At 39.8% G+C, this 26,436-nt stretch overlaps 1 protein-coding gene across 1 annotated transcript in view; it reads right to left on the bottom strand.

Annotated features, from left to right (window-relative positions):
- Positions 1-5,879: 5,879 nt before the first annotated feature.
- The window catches only part of lrrtm4l1 (leucine rich repeat transmembrane neuronal 4 like 1), a 55,763-nt gene continuing 35,206 nt past the window's right edge, over positions 5,880-26,436 (bottom strand). The window contains exon 5 of the mRNA XM_061802041.1: positions 5,880-6,390. Within this exon, the coding sequence (XP_061658025.1) occupies positions 6,325-6,390 (66 nt within the window). The 3' untranslated portion in view covers positions 5,880-6,324. The remainder of the gene's footprint in view (positions 6,391-26,436) is intronic.

Genomic DNA, 26,436 nt, shown 5'->3' with positions numbered 1-26,436 from the left:
AGCTGTGTCTTTTAGCAATGATCCTGCTGCCAAAAGAAAATCCATTACCATGGAAACGAAGCTCAAGATCATAAAAACATTGGAGAAAGGAGAGACACCAACACGGCCAAGGCTTCAGTCGGTCGGCCGTGGTGACTATTAAAGACAAAGGCCGTATTTCAGTCCGTGTGAAGGGTTCCATTCCTATGTTGGATACAATGATCACAAAATAAGGTTCTTTAATGCTTGTCGAGATGGAGAGGATTGAGGACCAATTTCCTTCGCAATAGCTAAGGACAGCCTCCCCTTCTTCTCCTCCATCCACCTCTCAGCAGTAATGCTTAGTACATTATCTTGTTTATTTCAATCTATTTGCTTTTTTATACAAAGTTTTGATGTAAATTCTGACTTTAATGGTGGAATCCAACTTAAGTTGAAATTCGAGTTAAGTCACAACTGTAGGAAGAGATCTCAGTCGGACACCGAGGACTACCTGTAGTTGGAATATTAGTCGGAATATTGTAGAAAAGAAACATGATACACACTACATACTCGATTAAAAAAAGAGAAAACCGAAAAGTAGGAGTTGGTGTTGAGAATCTCAATTAGAATCCTGTTGGGATCAGATGGGGAAAGCAGATGATACTCCTTGTGTGGGTTGCGAAGAAGTTACATCACTTATTTGAAAAAAAATAAATAAATAAAAGGCTCATATGCTACTTTTGCAGACTGACTAAATCGGAGTGCGCACACACACAAGTTTTCACTATTGCAACCGGATTTTAAAAATGTGAGCGATGCCACAGAAATATAAATATTCTACTCGACAATTCTAACAGTCACCTAAAGAGGCCTAAATGGTCCAGTACCTCGGTACTTTGGATGTGATGTCTTACTGGAGGTCACTGATGTCTACTGACCGACTGGCTTTTATTTACTGTCCCTCACACGAAATGAAAACCGAAAGGTGATCCAGCCTTGCAGTCCGCTGGCCCCGAATCGTGTAAAGCCTCTCAATTCGGCATTTTTCAAAAGCAGCTGCAACACATTTGTTCAGGCAATCAGTGCAGTAAGACAAGATTGTTTTCTTTTAACATGTATTTGTTTTGTTTCAATTTGGTTGTGGCTCGATTTGGTTTTAAATGTAAAAATATTATGATTCTAGATTTTAGTTTCTATGTATGACTGCATTCTATAACTATGTGGCGGAAACATGTAGCCCTTTCACCAAAAAGTGCTATTTAAATGCAAATATGCTTCCTTATGTACTCAATTACTTATTTACAGTAATTACAGGGCATCAAGGCTTCTTGAAAATGCAAAGAAAAAGAGGATTGAAGGAACAAATACAAGAAACAAGGCTATTAACTTTCTGGTGACTCGGGGTTGCAAACTCATCACCCCGTCATCTTTATTGTGGTGAACAACATTTAATTTACAAACACTCGACACAGCCAGTTGCTCAACCCTAGTTGGTGTTGCGCACGCACACGGATTTATGATAATACATTAATAATGACAAGGTTTAACATTCATGATTGTAGTCCAAAATTTGTGTCCTGAGCAAATTGGAGAAGAAAAAACCATCACCACACTGGATGATTATTTAAAATCATCTTTCAGCGACATCAGAGGACTGAACCTTTGCTGACGCAAATCGCAGAGTTGAGGGCAAGGGGGGCACGCTCAAATTTAGATCAGTTATTGGGATGCGTCGACCTTGTTTAAACTTAAAAGGCAGTAAGCTTCAAAGCTGGAAATTACACAGATTTGAAACAGCAGTGCTTCTCTCCTAGACAAGCAAGATGCCGTCCCTAAATTGAAAGAAATGTCACATTTAGGTGTCATATCAAATTAAGCTGCTTTCTGTTTAGGAAAAAAATGCTGGTGAATCACCTCGTCACTTAGGCAAGTTGATGCAAATTTGAAGCAAAGCCCAGATGCAGGAAAAGGAACATATGACGTCAATTGTTATTTTGCTTTGCAATGATGTGTTTCTCCCACAGTCCATCCCTTGGAATATTGTCGTTTTTTGTTTTATTGTAATTCTAAGCAGTAAGTTACTTTTGTGAGTAGTATGCATGTTTTCAGCTACTTATTTTAGTAGGCTGCAATTTTTTCTTCCCCCATTTCTATCATTTGGTTGATAGAGAGTGCCTGCCTCCAAATTGTCGCGGTCCCTCAACATTTTATTGTGCTAAATTTAACGTCACCATTTAGCTTATAGTTTAACATCCTCTTCCAGGAGCGTCTCTGGTGAAGGGCTTCAGAGCGGCAACTGTTATTCGCCGGGGAGCGGAAGCCACATGAATAATGCATCGTATCTGCTGTGAGGCATACAACACTGCCTGCTCTGCCACTTCACATGCCACTGATGGTGACTGAGTTATGGAGATCATTGTGAACAGCAACCGATCAAAGAAGTGACACAAAAAGAATGAAGGGGCGCAGAGGCAGTACTAAGCATGGGAATATCTCAGATGTATGACAGAAAATGTCAAAATCGAAATGTTTAAAAGGATGTTTCGATCGGATGAAGCCCCACTGAATTCAGGCGAGAGAGAATATGACATGTGGGGGAGGACTGCCAGAATCGGGCCCTGTGTTGGTTGGACTGGACGGAGATTTGCTCTGGAGGGGGCCCGGTCCAGATGCCACTTTTGTTTGCCAGCCACAAAAAAGAAAGTGAAGTTACTTTTAATTCACTTTACTTTCCCTTAGCCCGGCTAAACTTTCTGGGTTTATTCACTGCCATAGACTATAAGAATAACGCAGGCTCTGTGTAGCGCAGTTTCCCCCAAGCAGTAGAGTTTGAGTCAGTTAAACACTAGCATTTTTTTTTCATTCACAAAAGTTGTGACTTTTGCTGAAACAACACCAGAAATTCAATGTGCAAGAGTTCCAGTGCATTGATTGGTTGGGAGCTGGGTTCAGTTACATGACAGCCAACCAGGGAACGTTCCATAAAGATACCATTTCCCACATTAATGCATATTAAAGGTAAAATATGCAGCAAGATTTGAATATAGACTCATTTCAATGCCATATGCTGGCCTTGCTCTGCATCCCTCACATTAGGGTTAGGGTTAGATGAAGTTCTGTTCAAGGTTTCTTCCCTCGTGTGAGTTTTTTCTTGTGTCTGTTACCAAAAGCTTGATCACGTGGGGTTCTTGACTTCAGTCACAGGTGGGGGGGTCTACCAGTAACTACCATGAACAGTTTTCATTATGATGCAGTTACACCCGGCTGTTGTTTGGTTTTTGTTGATTCCTGGAGGGAGGAATCTGTTTTGAATTTGACAAAAAAAATCTATATTTTTTTTCCCCAATTACAAAGGACTTGCTGAATGGGTACACAAAACTTTCCGAGTTCAGTCAGTACTTTCAACCAGGTTACTACAGTAACCACTGTAATAATGATATCAACGGGTTGTCATTGTTATGAAATGTGGGGAAACATTTTCACACCTCTCTAGCCTCTTCAAAGTCGTCTCCAGACCTGACTCTTCATATCTTAGTATTGGACTTTTGTAGAATTAAAATGTTTTATGAATAGCTTTTATTCTTAGTTGAATCAACTCTTAGAATTCTGGGCGGGGCTTTAGAGAAGCACAGCATAATGCTTTTAGCACTAGAATTATTGATGGCTATGGACCTGGGAAATGCTTATAAAGAGGGGCCAGAAGTAAGTGACAAAGTAAAAGAGAAATCCAGTAGAAGTTGAGGAAGGTAGAAGTGATCACATCATGGAGGGGCGGTTATCGAAAAAAATTCCCAGATGGGACTCTATGAATATAAACCATCGAGACTTGTGAGCTTACCACTTGACGTGTTCTGAGTGCAGTGAACATGGGGAGGGATCAATAATAACGAGTCCCTCTTGAGTTATGCAGCACATTTCACAAGGAGCATAATTAGGTCTGTTGCAGCTCACTGTGGGTGCGACTGTGAACAAGAACAGTGGAGCAGAGATCGATGTTCTTCCTCTCTAAATTAATCAGACTAATGATGACGTGACAGCTTCGGCACCGGTGATCCACGGGGAATAAGCTGGCCTTCACGGCTCGTGCACACGTACAGTTTCTGAAAAGCCTCGAGCGTTATGGAGTAGCAACAGTGTATGGCTAAGTCATATTTTATTTGATCAATTCATATTGCTGACCAATCAAGTCAATATTTTCATTTAGAAAACACACAGTTGAAAGTGAACGAAAACACACAGCCAGCTTACTAAGCATCAACAGTGAGGAAAGCAGAAATTTACAATAGAAAATGACAATTGTTCAGTATAGAAAGAGTTACATTGAGGGGTTTTCAGAAGCATGTCACAACTCAATATACAGTACCTTAAGATGAAATACAAGCACACAAAGAACGGCGCCCAGAGATGTCGGTCTCCGCAAGGGAGAGTAGGGTGGCTCATTTAAGCAAAGTGAAACAAGTCATTTGATGGGGAAAAGTGCTCAGTTATCTCTTCAGGACGGGTCCGAGTAAATACCATCACTGCAAAATTCACAAAGCCACACACGCAGCACGAATGGGAACGAAAAAGCTGATTCACAGCAGCGCACTTTTACGTGCACTCACGAGAGAGAAATAGAAGCTTCCTGTTTATTTGCTATGCGACAATCTGTTCTCCGAAGATTTTAGTTGAGTGTTCAAGTTGAGAAGAAAAGTGAAACAAAAGTGGAAGGAAACAGGTTATGCAAGACATGACTCATTGTCAATTTTCAAATCTCGAGTTTGGGCCCACTTGGTATTATAAGGTAGATGGGGCAGTTATTTCTGACAAGGATCTCACAGCTTGTAAGAACTATATGGGTAAAGCCTGCTTGTGTCATTTCTATTCTTTCCTCAAAGGAAACAAGGATGCATCATGCTTGTTTGGGACTGCACAACAACACCAAAATGTTATCATTATCATACCGTACCATGATAATGTTGCATTGTGAATTACATGGATGACAATACAATAAACAGTCAACACGTTACCTCCCCAAATCGACATAAACAACTCATTTATGGAGCAATCGTTGGGGAAAAAAAAAACAATTATACTAGTTGTTTAGAGTAATGGGGATGGGACAAACCGCAAAAACAATATTACCTTTGGAGGTTTTTACATTTTCTTACAAAATTCTACTAAATTCTTGTGAGAACAGCTTCTCTCATAGCACGGTATGTTATCTTTGTTGGCATAAAAATTAAACTTCATGAAAATGAAATATGGCGTTTCCTTTTCTCATTGCCATTTTAAATCTTTCTGTCCCGACGAAATTAATACCGGTGAGTCCGAGTATCATTTTAGATCAACACATGATCATCAACGTGGTACTGGAAAAAAAAAATGGAATGCACTTAGAAGGTAAGAAAGAAACCATTAATTCTACGTCACACATCACGTTTATGTGATGTCTATGTTGTACGGTGGGAAAGGAACAAAACTTGAGCAAAGAAATGAAGCCATGAATAGGAGTGCCAACATCAAAAGCAGTGCATTTGGTGTTTAAGGTTACAAGCGGCGGAAACAAATAGCCTTAAAGTACATAATTAATCACATTATACTAAAAGTATAATTCAATCTTTTTTTCTATCCTTTTAATTCTGATTGCATTTTCTTTCATTTATATCAAACCAGAGAGACGGGGTCTGATTGGCATTCGAAACCACATTAAAAATGAAACGTACCAAAAAAATAGATATAATAATAATAATAAGTTACAAATGCACAACAACCAAAGTCATTGGCTTGGGATAGTCTCAGTTCTGGCTATTTTCTCTCTCTCTTTCTTCACTCTTCTTCTTACAACCTGTGACTTGATTTATGTTCAGGTGCAAAAACAGATCTTGTGAGACACGTACTGCAAACGCCATCCAAATCTCGAATGCGTCTTTTCACCAAGAAAGAAAAGTCACTTTTAATGCTTCCTATGGTATCAAAATCCACTTGAGTTGCTCACATCTGTCATTGGGGGAGTCGAAGCTCATGGATGAGTACATATTCATCAGTAACTTTTAAAGCAATTTTGCATATGTACAGTCTTGATCCTCAAAACCGACCACGTTGTCCTCATAGAGACGATAAGCAATTGTGGTTCGGATCAGTCATTTCCCAGTAGTTGTTTAGAATTTTTTTTCCATATTAGGCCAGCAGTACAAGAAACTAATAGTAGTAGTCAATTGTGTCATTACCATTTATCCTTGCAATGCAGTTTTCCAGTATGTTATTTTTTTTTTTAAAGTTGCTGCATTCAATTTGATCCTTATGGTCTTCTCTGTGTAATTCTCTCTGTATATTGAATTTGTATGTTGTTCCCAGCACCGGCACGGTCCAAAGCAGTTTCTTCTAATGGATTGTCGGCAGATCGCCCAGCCATGCACCGGGTAGTGGGCGTCGACACGTGTACTCATTCTGCAAGGAAACACACAAAAAAGATCATTGAGCAGCCAGCCATTCAATGCCGCTTTTGGAGGTACATGACAAAGAGATCAATTGCAGTGACTGGTGAGTTCATTATAAAGCAGTGACAGAAAAGTGACACCCTCATTCAGTATATTAAAAAAAAAAATACAAAAACACTGAGCATCATTACATGCAGTTTGTAGGTTACCAGACTTTTTTTGTTGTTAACAATTGTCTGGACAAATATAACACGTATACTAGTTTTGGGCATTGATCAAATATCGGGTTGGAACTGAGTCCAATCATTTAAATAATCAATTCATTTTTCAAAAATGATTGTTGGCAGAATCATTGACAACATTTTGAATTTTGGTTAAATAACCTGTGACTTTATTCAAATAGCTTTAAATCAATCACTCATTCAACAAACACTATCGGGTGAAGCTACATCTTACGTTGCTTATGCCATTTTTCCAATTTTCCATGTAGATTAAATGCATCTGGCGGCACGGTGGATCAGCAGTGTTGGCCTCACAGTTCTGAGGTTCCAGGTTAAAACCCGGACCCGCCTGTGTGGAGTTTGCATATTCTCCCCATGCCTGCGTGGGTTTTCTTCGGGCACTCCGCCTTCCTCCCACATCCCAAAAACATGCAACATTATTTGGACATTCTAAATTGCCCCTAGGTGTGATTGTGAGTGCAACTGTTGTCTGTCTCCATGTGCCCTCCGATTGGCTGGCATCCAGTTCAGGGTGTACCCTACCTCCTGCCCGTTGACAGCTGGGATATGGTCCAGCACTCCTGCGACCCTCGTGAGGATAAGCAGCAAAGAAAATGGATGGATGGATGGATTAAATGCATCCAGGTGGAGAAGAAATGTAGCAGCAGGGATTTGTGGATGTAACTAAACCACGCTTAAAATTGACTTATTGGATAGGTTTTAGCAGTTCACTTTCATTCCAGAGACAAACTCCTTTTTTTTTCCATACAGAGGCTTAGTCAGCATGAATATGAAAATTTTCAATTCTTAAAAATAGCTATTCTTAAAGCTTCTGCATTTTGACCCAACCTTTAAAAAAAAAAAAAGGTAGAAGGTAATTCCAGCATTCATTCATAAAACAAAGGTTAAAAATCTTTTAGCATCAGCTCAGAACGATCCCGTTTCAGCTCTTTGCTCCAACAGCACCAGAATTGTCAGTGAGGAGCACATCTGAGAAGCAAAAAGGTCTCCCAAGGAATGCCCTGAGTTGAACTTTGATTTGGCTTTATCAGGCTGACAATTTTTCAACATTAACTTATCTACCTTAAAGGCAGTTAGTTCTGAGTGAAGCTGTGTGACTTGTCAAAAAAATATAAAAATTACAGCCAGAAAGAGAAAAATAGGCATATGCATGTATGGTAAGAATGCAGTGCAACAATAACCCAAGCTGTCAGGCACTTTTCTCTGTATCGCATCTTCTTCAAGAAACATTACCTGATTCTTTTTTTTACCTCGAATTTTACAATGTGTCCTTCCGCTTTTTACCATATGTTTATTGATATACATGAGCGATAATGCAAGGACACAACAAGATACACACTGGCATTTATATACACAACAAATACAATACAAAAAAAAAAAAAGCAAGCATTGCAGACAGTATTTTGACTTTCCCAGTAAATGCTTTCCTAATGCTGCTTTTTCCATACATACAAAGAAATACCACGAAATCAAAACATATATATTGCCCTATAAATTATGTGCAACTAGAAAACAATCTGAGATGCTGTGGAATTAATTGAAATGTTGAATGTGAGTCTTAGAATGCTTCAATTTGTTAGGAAATCTGGAAACCGTAGGTAAATATGTTAAAAATTCATAATTTGGGAATTTTTTAAATGGAAACAGGGGAATTTAAGTCATGGGGATCAACCCCTGGTTGGCATGAATCAGATGAACTTTCGTAATGGTTTGAACTGGTCGAAAGGAAAACTTGAGGGGAAAAAAATTAAAATTTTACTGGGAATAAATGTTGATTTCAGGGAATGTGGGAATTTTTGGACTGAAGAAAATTGCTCTCCTTGAACATTTGGAATACAACTGATGAGGAAGTGTTGTCGTTCAATGGCTCATTCGATTATTACTCGTATTTGAAGTGGTGAACATTTTTTAATTTTGAGAAAACCGGCAATTTCTGGAAAGGGTAAATAAAATAATGCCTCACTTGTCCTAAGTTTTAGGAATCTTTGGTAAATTTAATGTTGAGAACTTTGGGAATTTTAGAATAATACTTCCAGCATTCACACAGTCAAGTGTATTGAAATACATGAAATATCAAAGCTTTTGTTAGTACTGATAGCTCCAAAGCTATACTGTATATTACTCACCTGTGACTTTGGACAATTGATAAATGACACAACCTGTCTGCAAATCTTGACAGAGAATTCTTAGTAAAAATGTTTTCGCACTATTTTCCCTCTCATCCTTGGTTTGTACTGCTGTGCTGGTTCACTGTCATACATTGCGTGTACTGTGACACCAAACATGTGTTCAATTTGGAGTATATTTCCTCAGAACGGTAATCCATATGCAGTACATTTGTCCAAATGTCCTGCGAGCACGAATGGAGGCTATTTGCATTAGTTCTGTAATTATCACAATCGGTATGCGTTGCATCCAAACGGTATTGAGTGAGCGCTAGAAGTTGCTTCTTGTGTGACAATTCGATCATTAGAGACCTTTTCATACTGTAGGCCATCATTTTTGACTAATAAGGCCAGTATTAATGTTCACATGATAATGAGTAGGCTTGCTTTCTAAATACAGAACTGGCATATTTCAGCTAGTTTTTTCATGTTCATGTCATTTAATGCATGTCACTCTATTAAGTCAAATATAATGTGTACTTGTCCATGTGTTTGGTGCAAATGACAGATTTGACTCCTGGCCAATGTCCCAATGTCACAGTCAGCAGTAAGCCTTGATTTAAAAAAAATAAATAAATAAAAAACGGATGGATTGTGTCAAGTAGGGCATCCGGCCAAACAAACTTAATTTTCTGTACCCAAAAGTCAACAGCAAACAATAACACAATACAAATTTACATCATATGTGAACATTATGCCTTATTTGTTTGTGTATTGCTTGGCTTGTTACTAATACCTGTTGAAAATATCATGTGAACACTTAAATCACAAACATTCATCCATCCAGGCATCCATTTTCTGAGCCGCTTATCCTAACAAGGTGCGTGGGAGTGCTGGAGCCTACCCCAGCTGTCAGGGTACACCCTGAACTGGTTGCCAACCGCAAGTGCAAACATTTTCTGAGAAATGGTGTTGGGGAGTTAATGTTTTGTCTATACATAAATACTCCTGCGGTGGAAATGAGAGAAATTAAAATATAGATGATGGATACAAGGGAGTAAGTTAATTCACATTAGTAGACGTACCCGCTTTTAATAACTGCCTCAGCATGGTCCAATCAATCGTAGACGTGTCTTGCTTTGCAACGGGTAATGAAGTAATTAGTGGTGTAGCGGTTTTGCTACTTAGTTGTCTTGTTTTCTCTTGCTAGACTTTACTGTACAAGTGCTTTGATACATCATGGCCAAGCCGTAATGTGCTTCACATAGTCTACTATGCTACTGTGTTTTATTGTTTTGTTCCTGTTCTTTAAACATGTATAGAAGAGCATCCAGCTTTCATTAATATTGAGCTCAGCTATAAAAACACATACACACGTAACCATTTTCTGAGCCACTTATGCTCACGAGGTTTGCGGGAGCCAATCCCAGCTGTCCACGGGCGGGAGGAAGGGTACACCATGTATTGGTTGCCAGCCAATCGCAGAGCACATGGAGAGAGACTGACAACAGCCACATTCAGAATCACACCTAGGGGCAATTTAGAGTCTCCAATTAATGTTGCATGTTTTTGGGATGCGGGAGGAAACCGGAGTGACCGGAGAAAACCCGCACAGGCACGGGGAGGATATGCAAACTAAACACAGGCGGGGCCAGGATTCCAACCCCGGTCCTCAGAACTCTTGGAGTTTAATATCAACGTTTAGCCATGAGTTCAAGACATCCTTCCTTTGCATGATAGCTGAAAATTAATATTAAATATGAAAAATATTCTGTGCCCCTTTAGATATAATCAGCCAGCTACCGAAAAAAAAAAAAAAAGCACTCACATCATTGATGAGGACATGGAAGGTTGCCCAGTATTACAGACTTATCCGTCACCAGAGATTAGCTTGACTTTTGCAATCTTTGCATAAGTAGATGATGAACTTCACTTAAGTTTTGCATTTAGAGTTTAGATTCCAAGCTGGCGAGATCCCAGGAGAAACTCTGCAGGCCAGATTGGCATGAACCCTTTAGTGACACGAATGCGGGGTGACAGTCGGTTGGCCATTGATACTGTTGATGGTCTCGGTAACCGCGTTAACAGGTCACGTCAGGGGATATTCTGCCTCGAAGGACAGCGAGGCATTTAATCACTAATATGATGTCCGGAGACAAGCCAATAGCTGACAAGATACACTGATTAAACATTTGAGTCTCTAGGACATTCTACGGCCCCCCCTAATACTTCCCTTCGCACATCTTCATGTGACATTCTTCCCCAAGTCTTGGCTTGGAGTTGTTTGACAAAAGAAAAGGAATTATGGCAGAGATCCGGGTGGTTTCAAATTAGACTATTTTTAAACCACCAGTATTGCTGTCTTGCCGAATATACTCAGCGATAACTTGACTTATGAAGTCACACTTTCAATTCTCTTGCAGCCCGCCAAAGGAGAAACCACATTATATTCGCAGTGAGCACTCAAATGTGAAAGCCCGAGTGGGGGTAGCCCGTGAGTCTGAAACTGTCTCATAGAAATCTGTGTTTTGCTCAGAGCAACATGTAGATATAAATGATCTTTTATGACCTATCGAGGCTAGAATGATTTATTCATGAAATGTTAAATGTGCAAAAGAAATGTTACTCGAAGCTACAGTTGACCACATAAACCACGAAACTGGACACTTGATGAACATTGTACTGTTACGATGAACATTATAGACTTGCTGCCTTACATCTACATTCAAACCTCTTGTGGTGAATACTGCTAAAGCATCGAATACAGAATTGAGTAAACATTTTGAGGAAGTGTGTCTATAAAGTTCAGCATACGAACTGCTGTCATGCGTCATTTCACACAAAACCTCAGCATACCTCATAGGACCCCAGATATGGATGCAAAGGATTAACTCTGTATTCGTTTTGCTTACTCGTTGGGTTTTTGGAGCGAAGAAAATGAAAATACCTCCACTGAAATTTACATGTAGAAGGCTCATGTTCAAAGCAGTCACTTGTGATCCAAGTTTTTGTTGTTTTTAGCTAACATTTTACAGTGACTCACAAATTTGTGTTGCAGCTCAGATGAAAAGTGAGATGAGGTCCATTTCTGACACAATTGTCATCAAGTTACATCTTAGTACGTGTTTTTATGACTGTAATTTATTAACTAAACACAATCCAAACAAATCATAGGTCAACAGGCATTTTGAAAAACACTTTTCAACCTTATTGACTCTAAAGTAATGATGTCGAAATACAAGAAAATTGCCACATTTCTAATGCAGTAAACATTTAAATTTAATTTAATTTTAATTTAAACCAGATTCAAACCAAAGAAAAAACATTCACATATTGTACTGTTGCCACCCAACCAAGATAAGACTGTAACCACTGACACTGATACAGAGGAACATACGAAAGTTAAATGTGAAATCTCGATTACTTTTGATAAAAAGGCATTTAAGTATTAATCGGGCATTATTGGAATCCCAGTGAGCCAACTGGTTCAAGTAAGTTTTTGGAAGTGAGACCAAAACACAACACATGTACTCATGTGAGTCTGCTGTCCGATCCCATAAATTTGACAATATCTTTTGTGATCATTTGAATCGAGACAAAGGCACAGATAGAGCACGTCAATGCAAGTTTACAGAGAATTTTCTTTTCCAACATTGTTTTATCTTTGGGCCAAATATCTAATGAGATTGAAATTAATGAGCCAGGGCAGCCAAATATTCCTCTTGGTGCTGCAAGAAATAATGGAATATGTACCATTAAATCAATGGAACATCATTGCCTTTTGTCGGTATGATGAATTTTTATCAATTTGTAAAACAAACAATCAGCTCGATCATTTCGGAACAATAAATGTTTCAGCTGAAAAAATAAATGTATGAAAACCATGAAACTAAACAAACCCCTGGTGGACTACACTACATGTTTCCTAGTTTTTAAACTTTTGCCCCTGTGTACCATTTTCCTTTAAAACAAAAAGAAAAAGACTGGCCCCCATTTGCGTTTGATTCTCTCTCTGAATATCATACATTTAAAATGCAACTCTGTCAAAATCGATGTTTTGACATCTCTGGTTTCTGCTTTCATTTCAAAGTCATCTACCCGTGGCAAAGAAAAAAAATGTTGAAAAATATGAATTAACATTTAAAGGAACCCTATTCTTCAAAAGAATTGGGTGATGAAATTATTATTCTTTTTTTTTCCCTCCAGTGACATCATAATCACCATCAGCCTTAAAAAATCCATATTGTTTGGGCCTTACATGTTCCATTCAAGTGGTGTGTATGTACAGTCAAAATACAAACATATGATGAAGGATGAATGGCATATTTTCCAAGAACATTGGACATTATTTGTATTTGCTTGGGTGTGAGTGGATGGCTGGAAGATAACGGTCTTTTTTTTTCAGTGTGGCCTTAATGTAACTAAAGTAGTGACCCCAAAACAATACAAAAAAGACTTGCAAAGCCATATTGATTGAGGGCTGGGGCCCTAATTTCCCACGTCTGCTCTAGTACTTGGATATTTATCTTTATTAAGATCAGTTTGCGCCTTCTCACTCGATAGATGTAGGAAAATGAGCATCGGATCTCATTTGTAATCTTCCGTGTGCTTAATCAGGCTACATATTTGCATATTGCATGTCTCACTGTTACGAAACATAATAAGAAGGAACAGCTTTAATCTCATTGCATACAGACAAACGACATCAGGTTTAAGCTCCAGTACAAACCTTATTCTTGGTGAAAAAAAAAAGAATTTTACAAGGAAAATCAGGGAAGCTTGAATAAGCTCTTGATGGATGGTACACAGTAACTTGTACTTTCTCTTGAGTGCTCTCCGTCTGACATTCAAACAGTCGATCCTCTGACGAATAGAGAGCGAGATGCATTAACATTCTGCTATAAATGGGTAAACAAAGCCGCGTCGGTATAACTTCGTTCAGAGGAAATGAAATAATCCTTTTGACGGCGACGCTTGTTCTAAATCAAAGAAATGATAATGACAGTCTTACTAATTACATGGCTTCAAATTGTGTTTCCAGGGAAACTGTCTTTAGTTAAAATAAATAAAAATGCAGCAAAACACAGCAGCGATTATAAGCGTAAATGAATAATGTGACAAATATATCGCTAGAAACTCAACGACCTCAGTGCTAGTTATGTTGTGATTCCAGTTGTGATGTTCATTTATGTATTTATGAATTATTATGTCTTCACGCATACTGCAAAAACAATTCAAAGAATGCAAAAGACTCGTTTATTGCCAATGCACTTTAATTTTTTAATGCATTGATACTGGACACTATCAGTTTCCATCTTGGAACTCGGGTTCAAGTCGTGAATGTTAGAAAATATCAATCTCGCCCGCGAAGGCAATATCCCACCTGTAACGATACAGAATAATTATACCGAATGATCCAACATCCAAAATATTGATTATGCATTCATTAGCTGCCAGTCGGTTTGTTTGTTTAGTCCATGCATCCGTTTTCTTCCCGTTATCTGGATCAGTTTACGAGTGCAGCAGCTTTAGAAGGGAATGCTTGACATCCTCCACCCTGGCCACTTCGCCCAGCTGACTGCACAGTTTACCAAGTCAAATTAATATTCCTAAATCAATCAGAGAAACCAATCATAACCTTATTAAAGCGAACCCTTTAATACCGTCAACCCGAAGAGTGATTCATCGCAAATCCTTCATGGCTTGTGCCAGTCTAAAACATAGCTGCTTCTGGCATGCAAAAATTCTGTCGCATCCGGAAAAAAAACCCACATACTGGTTACTGGTACTTCAATAGAGGTACTGAAATGGTACCAGGACAATAATAAAAAGCAGTAGAATGAAGGGACAAAAACATCTTTGACACTTTTCTCGAGCACACATCTGCCTCACAGTTCTGAGGACCGGGGTTCGAATCCCAACGCTGCCTGTGTGGAATTTCCACATTCTCCCCATGCCAGTGTGTTTTCTCTTGGCGTGCCGATTTCCTCCCACAACCCAAAAACATGCATGATAGTTGAATTGAAGACTCTAAATTGCGCTTAGGTGTGAATGGAAATGCAAATAATTCTTTGTACATGCGCGGGTAAATAAAATACTAAGGTACGCGTTGATGTATTGCAGATGTGATTGTCAAAATACATGAATATTGAAACAGTACATTACATAGTGTCATTGGAACAAAAATGTTTGCTCCAAAAAATAAATACACCTACTGGACCAAAAAATGGTCTATAGAAGTTGAGAATGAAATAAACACCAGCAGCAGAGGAGAGACAACTGTACATGAATGTGGGGTTTTTTATTTATATAGTACATAGTAGTAATATACTTTTTGCGGATTGCAGCAGTGAGCACGAGTAGTATTAAAAATCATGTAAAACTGAACTGCAAGCATTGTTTTGTGTGTACACACCTCCAAGATCCCCCAGAGGATATCATATCCAATGGACTTTGGAGAAGAGCAAAGCCAGCACGTCCGCAGGGAGGTGTCGTAGCGTGCGCACTTTATTTACAGAATGCCAGTGAATATGTGCATGTTTTATCAGCACTTTGGCATTGTGATTTATGATGGTTGTGATTTATCCAGGTGATGGATGAGCACATTAGGAGCTACAGCTACGCCAACCCTCTCTAAGTCTCTGTCACTATATATTGTGTGGTAGTATCTAAAACAACTCAATGTGATATTAAATTATTCTCACAGTTAAAATAAAAATGAAATACAGCGGAACCTCGGAAATCAATCACAATCCCTTTCGGGATGCTGGTTGAGCTCTGATTCTTTGGATTTGGAAGTTTTCCTCATACATAAAAGGCGAACTAAGTCTATTTCTGAAGTTGACTATTCGGCCTTCCAAAATAATTTACTGTAAACCAAACTGCTGTTAAGGATGAAATGTAAAAACAATGCAATATGTTCGCTTCCTTTACTTTCAAAAACAATGTCTGGAGTGAGATGATTACCGCTTAAAAGCCTTTTCACCCTCCACTTGCTCAGCGTGGAAGACCCCTGCGTCATAGCGCAACAACAACGGAGGCGAAGTGGGTACATCCATCCCATATTTGCAAATGGCGACGTAACCGGCTGTAAGGGAGTCGGGAGGCTTTACGATTAATCTCGACAGAGCCATTTTGTACTGAGTAATCAGCACAGAGACGTGCTGCTTTCTCACTTTGTCTTCCATTTCCAGCTCTATGGTCATCATAAATTTTTCCTATTAGCAATCACTGAGATCCTTCCGTGGCTCACTCTTGCGAGTTTTATGTGTAGACAGTAGAAAGCTATCCCTCACTTTTCTTCTTGGACACAACAACATACTAAACAGGAGGAACATTTGCTTTAAAAATACTATTTTTTCTATATTATTACGTACTTACATACAGACTTTTGTTTGCTGTAATCACACCTGATCAATTGAACCGGACCTATGAAGGAAAAAAACTCAAAAAGAAACTCAGGATGTGTATTCATTGGTTGAGCTATTGTGCAAAATGTGAAAAAATGCCTTATCTTAGAATGATAACAAATCTTTGCATCTTTTATCATGAATTGCACCAAAGTTAATCACGCCCCAACCCAACAATAACATTCCCCAGGGAATATTTTTTGTTCTAACTCTGGAAGACTGCAAACTAGCAAACCAACTAAAAAAAAAATAAATAAATAAATAAATGCCCAGGTGACACAGACAAGCATATACATTTGGTTGGTTTTATTGTAGGCATAATTCATAAAGTTTGCTGATTTTCTGCTCTCATTTCATCCACGTTATGACAAGAAGAAAATACTGTCACCTTATCGAAAACAGGATATGAGGAAGATCTCCTCCACCGAGGTTTGTGTCAGATAACCTCTTTCTTTTTCTAAGCGAGTACGTTTCTCTGCCTCTCACTCCACACTCACACACACACACACACACACACACACACACACGTTATCCCACAATTACGACAACATCCCTCACCCCATCACTCCCATCTCTGTGCAGCAAAGGCATAGAGATGTTATAGGCAGAACCCCACCAGCTCAGTTGCATGACTGTTTCTCTTTCATTCTACTCTATATTAAATAAAGTAGGAATGTAATTGTATAGCTGATATGTATAAAATGTTGTGCATCTTTTTGACTTTCTATGCCTATTCCGGTTTATTTTTATGGAATATCCTCCACAAACGGTTGTCAGAACAACGTGTAAGCTCTGTGGTTCTGAGGCCGGAGAATAAATGTGAACACAGACGGCAGCTCCATGGCTGTTCGTCGGATTTATGTGCTCTAGAACAAAACGTGAATATGATTTAGGGGAGATGACAGCGCCTCAATTTATTTTGAAGGTGTCTGATGTTAAATACTGGCAGCTGTTCCAAAATGCCAGCCATTATGAAAACATACGGGTAAATATGCCAAGTAAATGAATCCTCTCTGATGTGCAGGAACAATAAAGACAGGTGGTGGAGGGGGGGGGGTGCTGTGCAGGAAGCAAGCTCACATGGACAATTTCAAATGGTTCTATGAAGAGATAGTAACCATTATTAACATTATCTTTAAAAGAACAATTGGATGCGATTGTGAGGTGTCACTACAGCATTATGTGCAATATAAAGATACAAAACACAACCTATTCTTTTAAGTTATTATAGCAGTACACACAATGTCCCTCCATCATTCCATTTCTATACGCTTATATTGTTCAGTATTGTGGGACTTGGATCCTCTCCCTGATGCAATGCCAAATAGGCATATTTTACATAGATGATGTTCACCCAGAAATTTGAACTTGGATCTTCTGAATGTGAAGAAAAAAAATAGAACTGGCCACCATTCCACCGTGTTGCTGGAATTGAAGTAACAAGAGTAAACTCAAATCTGATCAACACTGTCACTCTATATAAGAGTATGAATGTTAGCAGTTAGATCGTGACTGGGCTTCTTCACTCCCTCTGTGGGGTAAGTGGACTCATATTTAAGTGAAGATGACAGCGGTGTCAAAATACTGAGTGTTTCAGTGTCATGATAGAGATGATTGCCAGTAGCCATGTGGATGAATGACCAGAAGAGGCTTTGTTACACTAAATGGTGTTTAGTATGCTCATAGGTTTACTTTTTCCATTTTCTTTCTCCTTGATATCAATGGGTCACTTGTTGAAATATTGTTGGAAAATACTGTAAAAGACCAAGTACTTCTGAGCATCCAGGACAAAGAGAGAGAAGCCACTGGGGTAACTAGTAATGGACATGTTGGTTAAGGAAATAGGGGTGATGAAGAAGTGATGGGTACGTTTTGGCATTCAGGAAAGGAACAGGGGGGGGGGCTGATGATGGTAAAATGGATGGAAATGGCAGTAGTTGACACTTTTTTCCAGATGAGGCAGGAAAATAGGATGACCTACTAGAGTGGATGTAGAAGCATTCTGGTGGATTACGTTTTGTGCAGACGTGATTGGAAGGAGGTTACTGACTGTGAGGAGAGAGTGTGGGTAGGCACCATAGAATGGTGACATGTAAGATGAGACTGCCGGTGGGGAGTAATATGAAGCAGACAAAGAGAGAGAAGAGAAGCATGTGGTAAAAGATGAGAAAAGGTGGAGGGGGAAGAGTGAGGTGACAGGAAGAAGAAATAGAAGAAATGCTTGGGGTCAGCTATCCAGAGCAATAGTGCGTGTGGTAAGAAAGCGAAGAAACAAGTCCAAGCAGTTTGGAACGTGTGGAAGAAGGTGTCAGGTGTGTTATGTGACAGAAGAGCATGAAGGGCAAAGTTTATAAGACAGTGATGAGGCCTGCCATGATGTGCGGATTAGAAACGGTGGCACTGAAGAGACAGCAGGAAGGCAGAGTTGGCAGTGGTGGAAATAAAAGATGCTGAGGTTCTCTGTAGGAGTGAGCAGGTTGGATAGGATTAGAATTGAGCTCGTCAGAAGGACGGCCAAGGTTAGATGTTTTGGAGACAAAGTTAGAGAGTGCAAACTTTGATGGTTTGGGTTGGTCCAGAGGAGAGAGAGTATATTTGTAGAAGGGTGATGGAGAAGGAGCTGCCAGGCAAGAGAGCACCAGGAAGACCAAAGAGAAGGTTAAATGATGGTCGTCTGTGTGAGAGAGGATGCAGGAGATAAGATGATATGGAAAAGGATGGTATGACAAGCCGAAAGGAAAAGAAGAAGAGCTTTGCAATCATTCACATAGCTATTGTTGGTCTACTCAGTTTCACATTAATATTTGTCACTCTGTGTTACAGTGTCGTCCAAATTATAGTGAGTACTCAGTGTTTAATTTTACTGTTAATACCTAATTGGTATGAATGGCAGTTCTTCTACATTCTTCGCTTCAAATTATTCAGCATTTTATCACTCACAAAATGTGCACAGACATTTTGGCATCTCCGTAATACCTAACAAGGCGCATCAAGTGGTGTGATAAGGTCCAATATATAAAGCAGTGTGCGTTTAAATTGTCCAGTACTTTACTGTTATTCTTTTTTTTTTAAATCAAAACATTTGTCATCATGTTTTTCCAGAGCTTCATGAATGACATGTAAATACCTTGAGAATACAATGCGTGGTGATGATTTTTAAAAGCAGCATGAGCAGGCACACAGAGAACACTAAGTTATTCAGTTTTCCCCACCCTCAATTCGGAAACCATGCTGACCTTTTCACAAACGGGCTGTTTTGCATAATCAATCCAATTTACCAGAATGCTTTCTCATCCTGATCCATCATTTTATTTTATTTTTTTTTTTAAGAAAGGTCAAAATGTGTTCCCCATGAAATAAAAACTAATTTGCCATTTCTGTGTACAGTATGTATATACAGTATGTATTAATAAAAAAGGCAATTTTAATCACACTTTCCTTTTCCCACACTCAGGCGGTGCAGATTTTCTCAGTGTCCAGAGACCAGTATCCTGACTCCTGGCACACCAATAACTTTTCTTTCCGTTGTCAGGCTTTTTTTTTTGGCAAACTGCTGTAACACTGGTGAGCACATTTCACTCTGTGTGTGTGTGTTTCTTTCAGCTTGTCCCTTTCGGGGTTGCCACAGCGTGTCATCTCAGATGAACGCACATATGTTTGGCACAATTTTCACTCTGTATTGCTCTGATAGTCTTGAGATTCCATTGCACCTTGCACAGATTCAAGACATCATGTGTCGTATGCTGCATGGACCACCACAACATATCTCAGACTCACCCCATGATTCACAGACGGTAGTCTACAGTGTTGTTTTTTTTTTTCGAACACAGCACAGGCAACATTTTTGGTGTCTTTGATGAGGTTATGGAACTTCCGACAGGATAAAGACCGAAAATTAAGGGCTAAAAACCGGGTCAGTTTCATTATTTTTAAATAATTATATTGGAGCACAAAAAAAAAGTAAAGCCAGATTCTTCTGAAGATATTTTGGGATTAAGTTATAAGGCATTTCCAGGACCGCTAAGAGTTTTAAATTCCTTAAGGGAACGGTACCAACAATTAAGCCTGCATGTGTATAGCTACTACAAATGCAGCCCTATGGGGGCACAAACCAGTGCAATCTGTAGGCCGGTCCCAAGCCCGGATAAATGCAGAGGGTTGCGTCAGGAAGGGCATCCGGCGTAAAAACTGTGCCAAACAAATATGAGCGTTCATCTAAAGAATCCCATACCGGATCGGTCGTGGCCCGGGTTAACAACGCCCGCCCCCGGCACTGCTAACCTACAGGGCGTCGGTGGAAATTCAGCTACTGTGGGTCGAAGACAAAGAAGAGGAGGAAACCGGATCCAGCGTCAGAAGAAAAAGAGGAATGCACAGAGCCTACAACTGAGTGTAGGGACTTTGAATGTTGGGACTATGACAGGAAAAGCACAGGAGTTGGTTGACATGATGATTAGGAGAAAGGTTGATATTCTGTGCATCCAAGAGAGCAGGTGGAAAGGTAGTAAGGCTAGAAGTTTGGGAGCAGGGTTTAAATTATTCTACCACGGAGTAGATGGGAAGAGAAATGGAGTAGGGGTTATTTTAAAGGAAGAGCTGGCTAAGAATGTCTTGGAGGTAAAAAGAGTATCAGATCGAGTGATGAGACTAAAATTTGAAATTGAGGGTGTTATGTATAATGTGGTTAGCGGCTATGCACCACAGGTAGGATGTGACCTAGAGTTGAAAGAGAAATTCTGGAAGGAACTAGATGAAGTAGTTCTGAGCATCCCAGACAGCGAGAGAGTTGTGATTGGTGCAGATTGTAATGGACATATTGGTAAAGGAAAGAGGGGCGATGAAGAAGTGATGGGTAAGTACGGCATCCAGGAAAGGAACTTTGAAGGGCAGATGGTGGTGGACTTTGCAAAAAGGATGGAGATGGCTGTAGTGAACACTTATTTCCAGAAGAGGGAGGAACATATAGTGACCTACAAGAGCGGAGGTAGAACCACGCAGGTAGATTATATTTTGTTCAGACGATGTAATCTGAAGGAGGTTACTGACTGTAAAGTAGTGGTAGGGGAGAGTGTAGCTCGACAGCATAGGATGGTAGTATGTAGGATGATTCTGGTGGTGGGTAGGAAGATTAAGAAGACAAAGGTAGAGCAGAGAACCATGTGGTGGAAGCTGAGAAAGGAAGAATGTCGTGCGGCCTTCCGGAAAGAGGTGAGACAGGCTCTCGATGGACAACCGAAGCTCCCGGAAGACTGGACGACGACAGCCAAGGTGATCAGAGAGACAGGCAGGAGAGTACTTGGTGTGTCATCTGGTAGGAAAGGGGAGAAGGAGACTTGGTGGTGGAACCCCAAAATACAGGGAGTCATACAAGGAAAGAGATTAGCGAAGAAGAAGTGGGATACTGAGAGGACTGAGGAGAGGCGAAAGGAGTACATCGAGATGCGACGTAGGGCAAAGGTAGAGGTGGCAAAGGCTAAACAAGAGGCATATGAAGACATGTACACCAGGTTGGACACGAAAGAAGGAGAAAAGGATCTCTACAGGTTGGCCAGACAGAGGGATAGAGATGGGAAGGATGTGCAGCAGGTAAGGGTGATTAAGGATAGAGATGGAAATGTGTTGACTGGTGCCGGTAGTGTACTAAATAGATGGAAAGAATACTTTGAGAAGTTGATGAATGAAGAAAATGAGAGAGAAGGAAGAGTTGAAGAGGCAAGAGTGAAGGACCAGGAAGTGGAAATGATTACTAAGGGGGAAGTCAGAAAGGCACTACAAAGGATGAAAAATGGAAAGGCAGTTGGTCCTGATGACATACCGGTAGAGGTATGGAAGCAATTTGGAGAGATGGCTGTGGAGTTTTTGACCAACTTATTCAACAGAATACTAGCGGGCGAAAAGATGCCTGAAGAATGGAGGAAAAGTGTTCTAGTTCCCATTTTTAAGAACAAAGGGGATGTTCAGAGGTGTGGGAACTATAGAGGAATAAAGTTGATGAGCCACACAATGAAGTTATGGGAAAGAGTAGTGGAGGCTAGACTCAGGACAGAAGTAAGTATCTGCGAGCAACAGTATGGTTTCATGCCTAGAAAGAGTACCACAGATGCATTATTTGCCTTGAGGATGCTCGTGGAAAAGTACAGAGAAGGTCAGAAGGAGCTACATTGTGTCTTTGTGGATCTAGAGAAAGCCTATGACAGAGTACCAAGAGAGGAACTGTGGTACTGCATGCGTAAGTCTGGTGTGGCAGAGAAGTATGTTAAAATAGTACAGGACATGTATGATGGCAGCAGAACAATGGTGAGGTGTGCCTTAGGTGTGACAGAGGAATTTAAGGTGGAGGTGGGACTGCATCAGGGATCAGCTCTGAGCCCCTTCCTGTTTGCAGTGGTAATGGATAGGTTGACAGATGAGGTTAGACTGGAATCCCCTTGGACCATGATGTTCGCAGATGATATTGTCATATGCAGTGAAAGCAGGGAGCACGCAGAGGAACAATTGGAAAGATGGAGACATGCACTGGAAAGGAGAGGAATGAAGATTAGCCGAAGTAAAACAGAATATATGTGCGTGAATGAGAAAAGTAGAGGGGGAAGAGTGAGGCTACGGGGAGAAGAGATAGCGAGGGTGGACGACTTCAAATACTTGGGGTCAACAATACAGAGCAATGGAGAGTGTGGTCAGGAAGTGAAGAAACGGGTCCAAGCAGGTTGGAACAGCTGGCGAAAGGTGTCTGGTGTGTTATGTGACAGAAGAGTGTCTGCTAGGATGAAGGGCAAAGTTTACAAAACAGTGGTGAGGCCGGCCATGATGTACGGATTAGAGACGGTGGCACTGAAGAAACAACAGGAAGCTGAACTGGAGGTGGCAGAAATGAAGATGTTGAGGTTCTCGCTCGGAGTGACCAGGATGGATAGGATTAGAAATGAGCTCATTAGAGGGACAGCCAAAGCTGGATGTTTTGGAGACAAGATTCGAGAGAGCAGACTTCGATGGTTTGGACATGTTCAGAGGCGAGAGAGTGAGTATATTGGTAGAAGGATGCTGAGGATGGAGCTCCCAGGCAAAAGGGCGAGAGGAAGACCAAAGAGAAGGTTTATGGATGTGGTGAGGGAAGACATGAGGGCAGTTGGGGTTCGAGAGGAAGATGCAGGAGATAGGCTAAGATGGCAAAAGATGACACGCTGTGGCGACCCCTAACGGGACAAGCCGAAAGGAAAAGAAGAAGAAGAAGAAGTGTATAGCTACTACACCTCGTAAGTCAACTGAGGTTTCAATTTCCCATTTTCTGGCCAAAAATGCATTTATTAGTAATGATCCTTTGTTTTTGTTTTTTTTACAGTTTTATGTATTGTTTCATTAATTCCCCTATAAGTCAGTATTCACGGTAAACCTTTAGTTGTGCACCATTTCTTTGCACACTTGTGAAGAAAACTGTGGTTTCGTAACTAAATTCAAAGAGGTTAAGTTGAACTGTGACTTATTGATTTAATAAAACATAATGCTGGCAAAAAGCAAAGTGGCTGCAGGAGACATCTTTCCACTGGAATGGCAATTGACACTTGCTCAAGGGTACAGCAGCGCAAGTGAGCATGAAAGCGTCATGCTAAACCTTGGATAAATAACAGGCGGAAGAAGGCATTTAGCTGGAGCAAAATACCACTGTACCCTTAAGGTTCAACTTTAGACAGCATCGCTAATTAAGTGCAGTCTTGTGATGGTACAATTATTGAGTCTACATGATACCAGTTACAAACAAATAAGAAAAAAGAAATGGAACATTGCTGCCACTCTCTTTTAAACATCACATTTATAATTATAATAACTCTGAGTCGCACAAAAACTGAGAAGGTTCCATTGTGTTTTAAAAAGCAAAGACAGAAAAAGGACCAGTAAACTATTCTCATAAATGTGTAACAGACTTGAGGGACTGTACAAGTTAAACCGATTTTTTAATTGTAATAATAATCAATGTATCACTATTCCATTTGACTGCCATAACTGAAACAATAAAAACAGGATGTGTAACCCTTTCATTGTTTTTATTTAACTTATAAGGAATAAATTCCAATTAATTGAATGTTTATTGTTCTTCGTTCTTGTTAGTTTGTTTATTCTTCTTTTCAGTAATCAACATGAATGTTGTACCAGGGCGGCACCGACTGCCGGAGACACATTCCTTGTGTGTTGTTACATATTTGGCCATTAAATCTAAGTCTGATTCTGTTTCTGCAAAATGGGTTCTTGCTTTGTAGGTGTCTTGAAAATTGGGTTTTTACCCAATTCTCTTGGATTAGTCTTTTGAGATACACAATTTTATGTTGTTCTTTGAGGATAGTAAAAATTATATTTGAGTTGGATTGATTTGCGGTGATTTAGATTCTTTAATGGAATTTCAGTATACTATGTACCGTATTTTACGGACTATAAGGCGCACCACATTGTAAGGCGCACCTCCAATGAATGGCCTATTTTAACACTTTTCCCATATATAAGTTGCACAGAACAGATGCTACAGGATGGGCTGGGGTTATGTTATGCATCCATTAGATGGAGTTGCACTAAAGGCTCAATATTGATCCACATATAAGGTGCGGATTATAAGGCGAACTGTCGGCTTTTGAGAAAATTAACAGCTTTTAGGTGCGCCTTATAGTGCGAAAAATACAGTATATATACATATGGCATATGAGGAGGTCAGTGTAATTTAGGAGATTGGGATTATTTGTATTTGAACATACGTTTCTTATCGCAAATCTGTCCACTGCGTGCATCTTAAGAACGAGTTCATGTATAATACAATTGATCTTTATGCAGACCACCACTAGTATCAATGTTTTTATTATTATTATTATTATTATTTGTCTCGCAGCCATAGCCTACACAAGTTTCTCAAAAAAAACCAACAAATTAGCCAATTTTTGCATAACTAACTCACTCCAGACAGATCCTTCAACTGCTCTGCACACCATCTTTGGAACTCACTACCACCAGACCTCAGGCAGTGTTGGGAAGATTACTGTGGAAATGTATTTAGCAGTCGAACTGTTTTAACTATTTTCTCAAACCAATATAACTAATTACACTTGATTACATTTTGATTACTTTTCTTAATTATGAATGAATCAATCAGCGTAGACTTGGTGTGTCTCCTCTGAAAAAAAATATTTAAAATCATATGCCATTATTATTAGTTTTTTATGCCACATACTTGCTTTTTACGCTGATCACAAAATATGATGAAATTTAAATACAGTATGATACATAAAAAAAAACAAAAAACGTTTGCTACATTATACCAACAACCATAGCATAACATATCATGTTGCTCAAATAAAAATGTGCTCTTTCTGTTGGTGCTTCCAGACCCGGCCAATAATACATTCATCAGGGTTTGTTTTGAGTGTGACAGGACTTCTGCATGTGTAATAGCAGCCTTGGGCGATTACAATACATCACTGCATGCATCATCATTCAGGTCATTCTCTGCAGGGGCTTATTTTGAAAATGACCTAGCAATCGAGAGAAGAGAGCATGAAATTGCCCCTTGGTTATACAGTATAAAGAGGTTGTTTCACTGAGTAAGTGAGAATCTCTCTCAACAAGGGGTATACATGGGCTGTTGCCCAAACAGCTGCTCTCGCTATGCGCATGCATCTGTTTGCAGTTGTAATTTGCTGTTAGTTTTGTGAACCAGAAAAGTACAAGAAGCACATTTTGTTGACATAGATATGATTCTGAACAACACAAGCAACAAAAGAAAAAAAAAATCAGGCTCAATGGATATGGGGTCATCTATTGATGTGGGAACAAAATTTTGCTTGAACTTGTGCACAAAGGATTTTCTACCTTGGATGGAATGTAAAAGAAAATTCAGCAGTGAAAACACCAACTTCAGTGTAACTATATTTTAAAGCAGTTGCACGCCTTTTTCCACCTCAGCTCCTAATCCTTCCTTAAAACTTGAAGCTTCACACGGGACAGGGAGCGGAAAATGAAAGTGCTCTTCTAAATGGTTTGTGGAGGGATGCCTGTCAAGTGGAACAGGTCTAGAGGGGAAATTAGCCAGAAAACATGCCAAGTGAGCACCGTGGCTGACTGTGTGGCATCATTTCGTCCTCAAAGGGGAAGAGGCTACACTCACAGGATTTCAGATATAAGGAATGCTTAATGAAACAACCAGAGAGACGCTGTGTGCTTTTCCAACCCTGACAATTGAAAGCCACAATGTTAGCAACCCTGTGTAGAATTATTTTAGACTGTCGTGCCTCGCACTATCATCTCAAGCAGAGGTGTCCAAACT

Source organism: Syngnathoides biaculeatus, chromosome 17 (genome assembly GCF_019802595.1).
Source record: "Syngnathoides biaculeatus isolate LvHL_M chromosome 17, ASM1980259v1, whole genome shotgun sequence".
Classification (NCBI taxonomy): Eukaryota; Metazoa; Chordata; class Actinopteri; order Syngnathiformes; family Syngnathidae; genus Syngnathoides; species Syngnathoides biaculeatus.
This window is presented reverse-complemented; position numbering and strand designations above follow the sequence as displayed.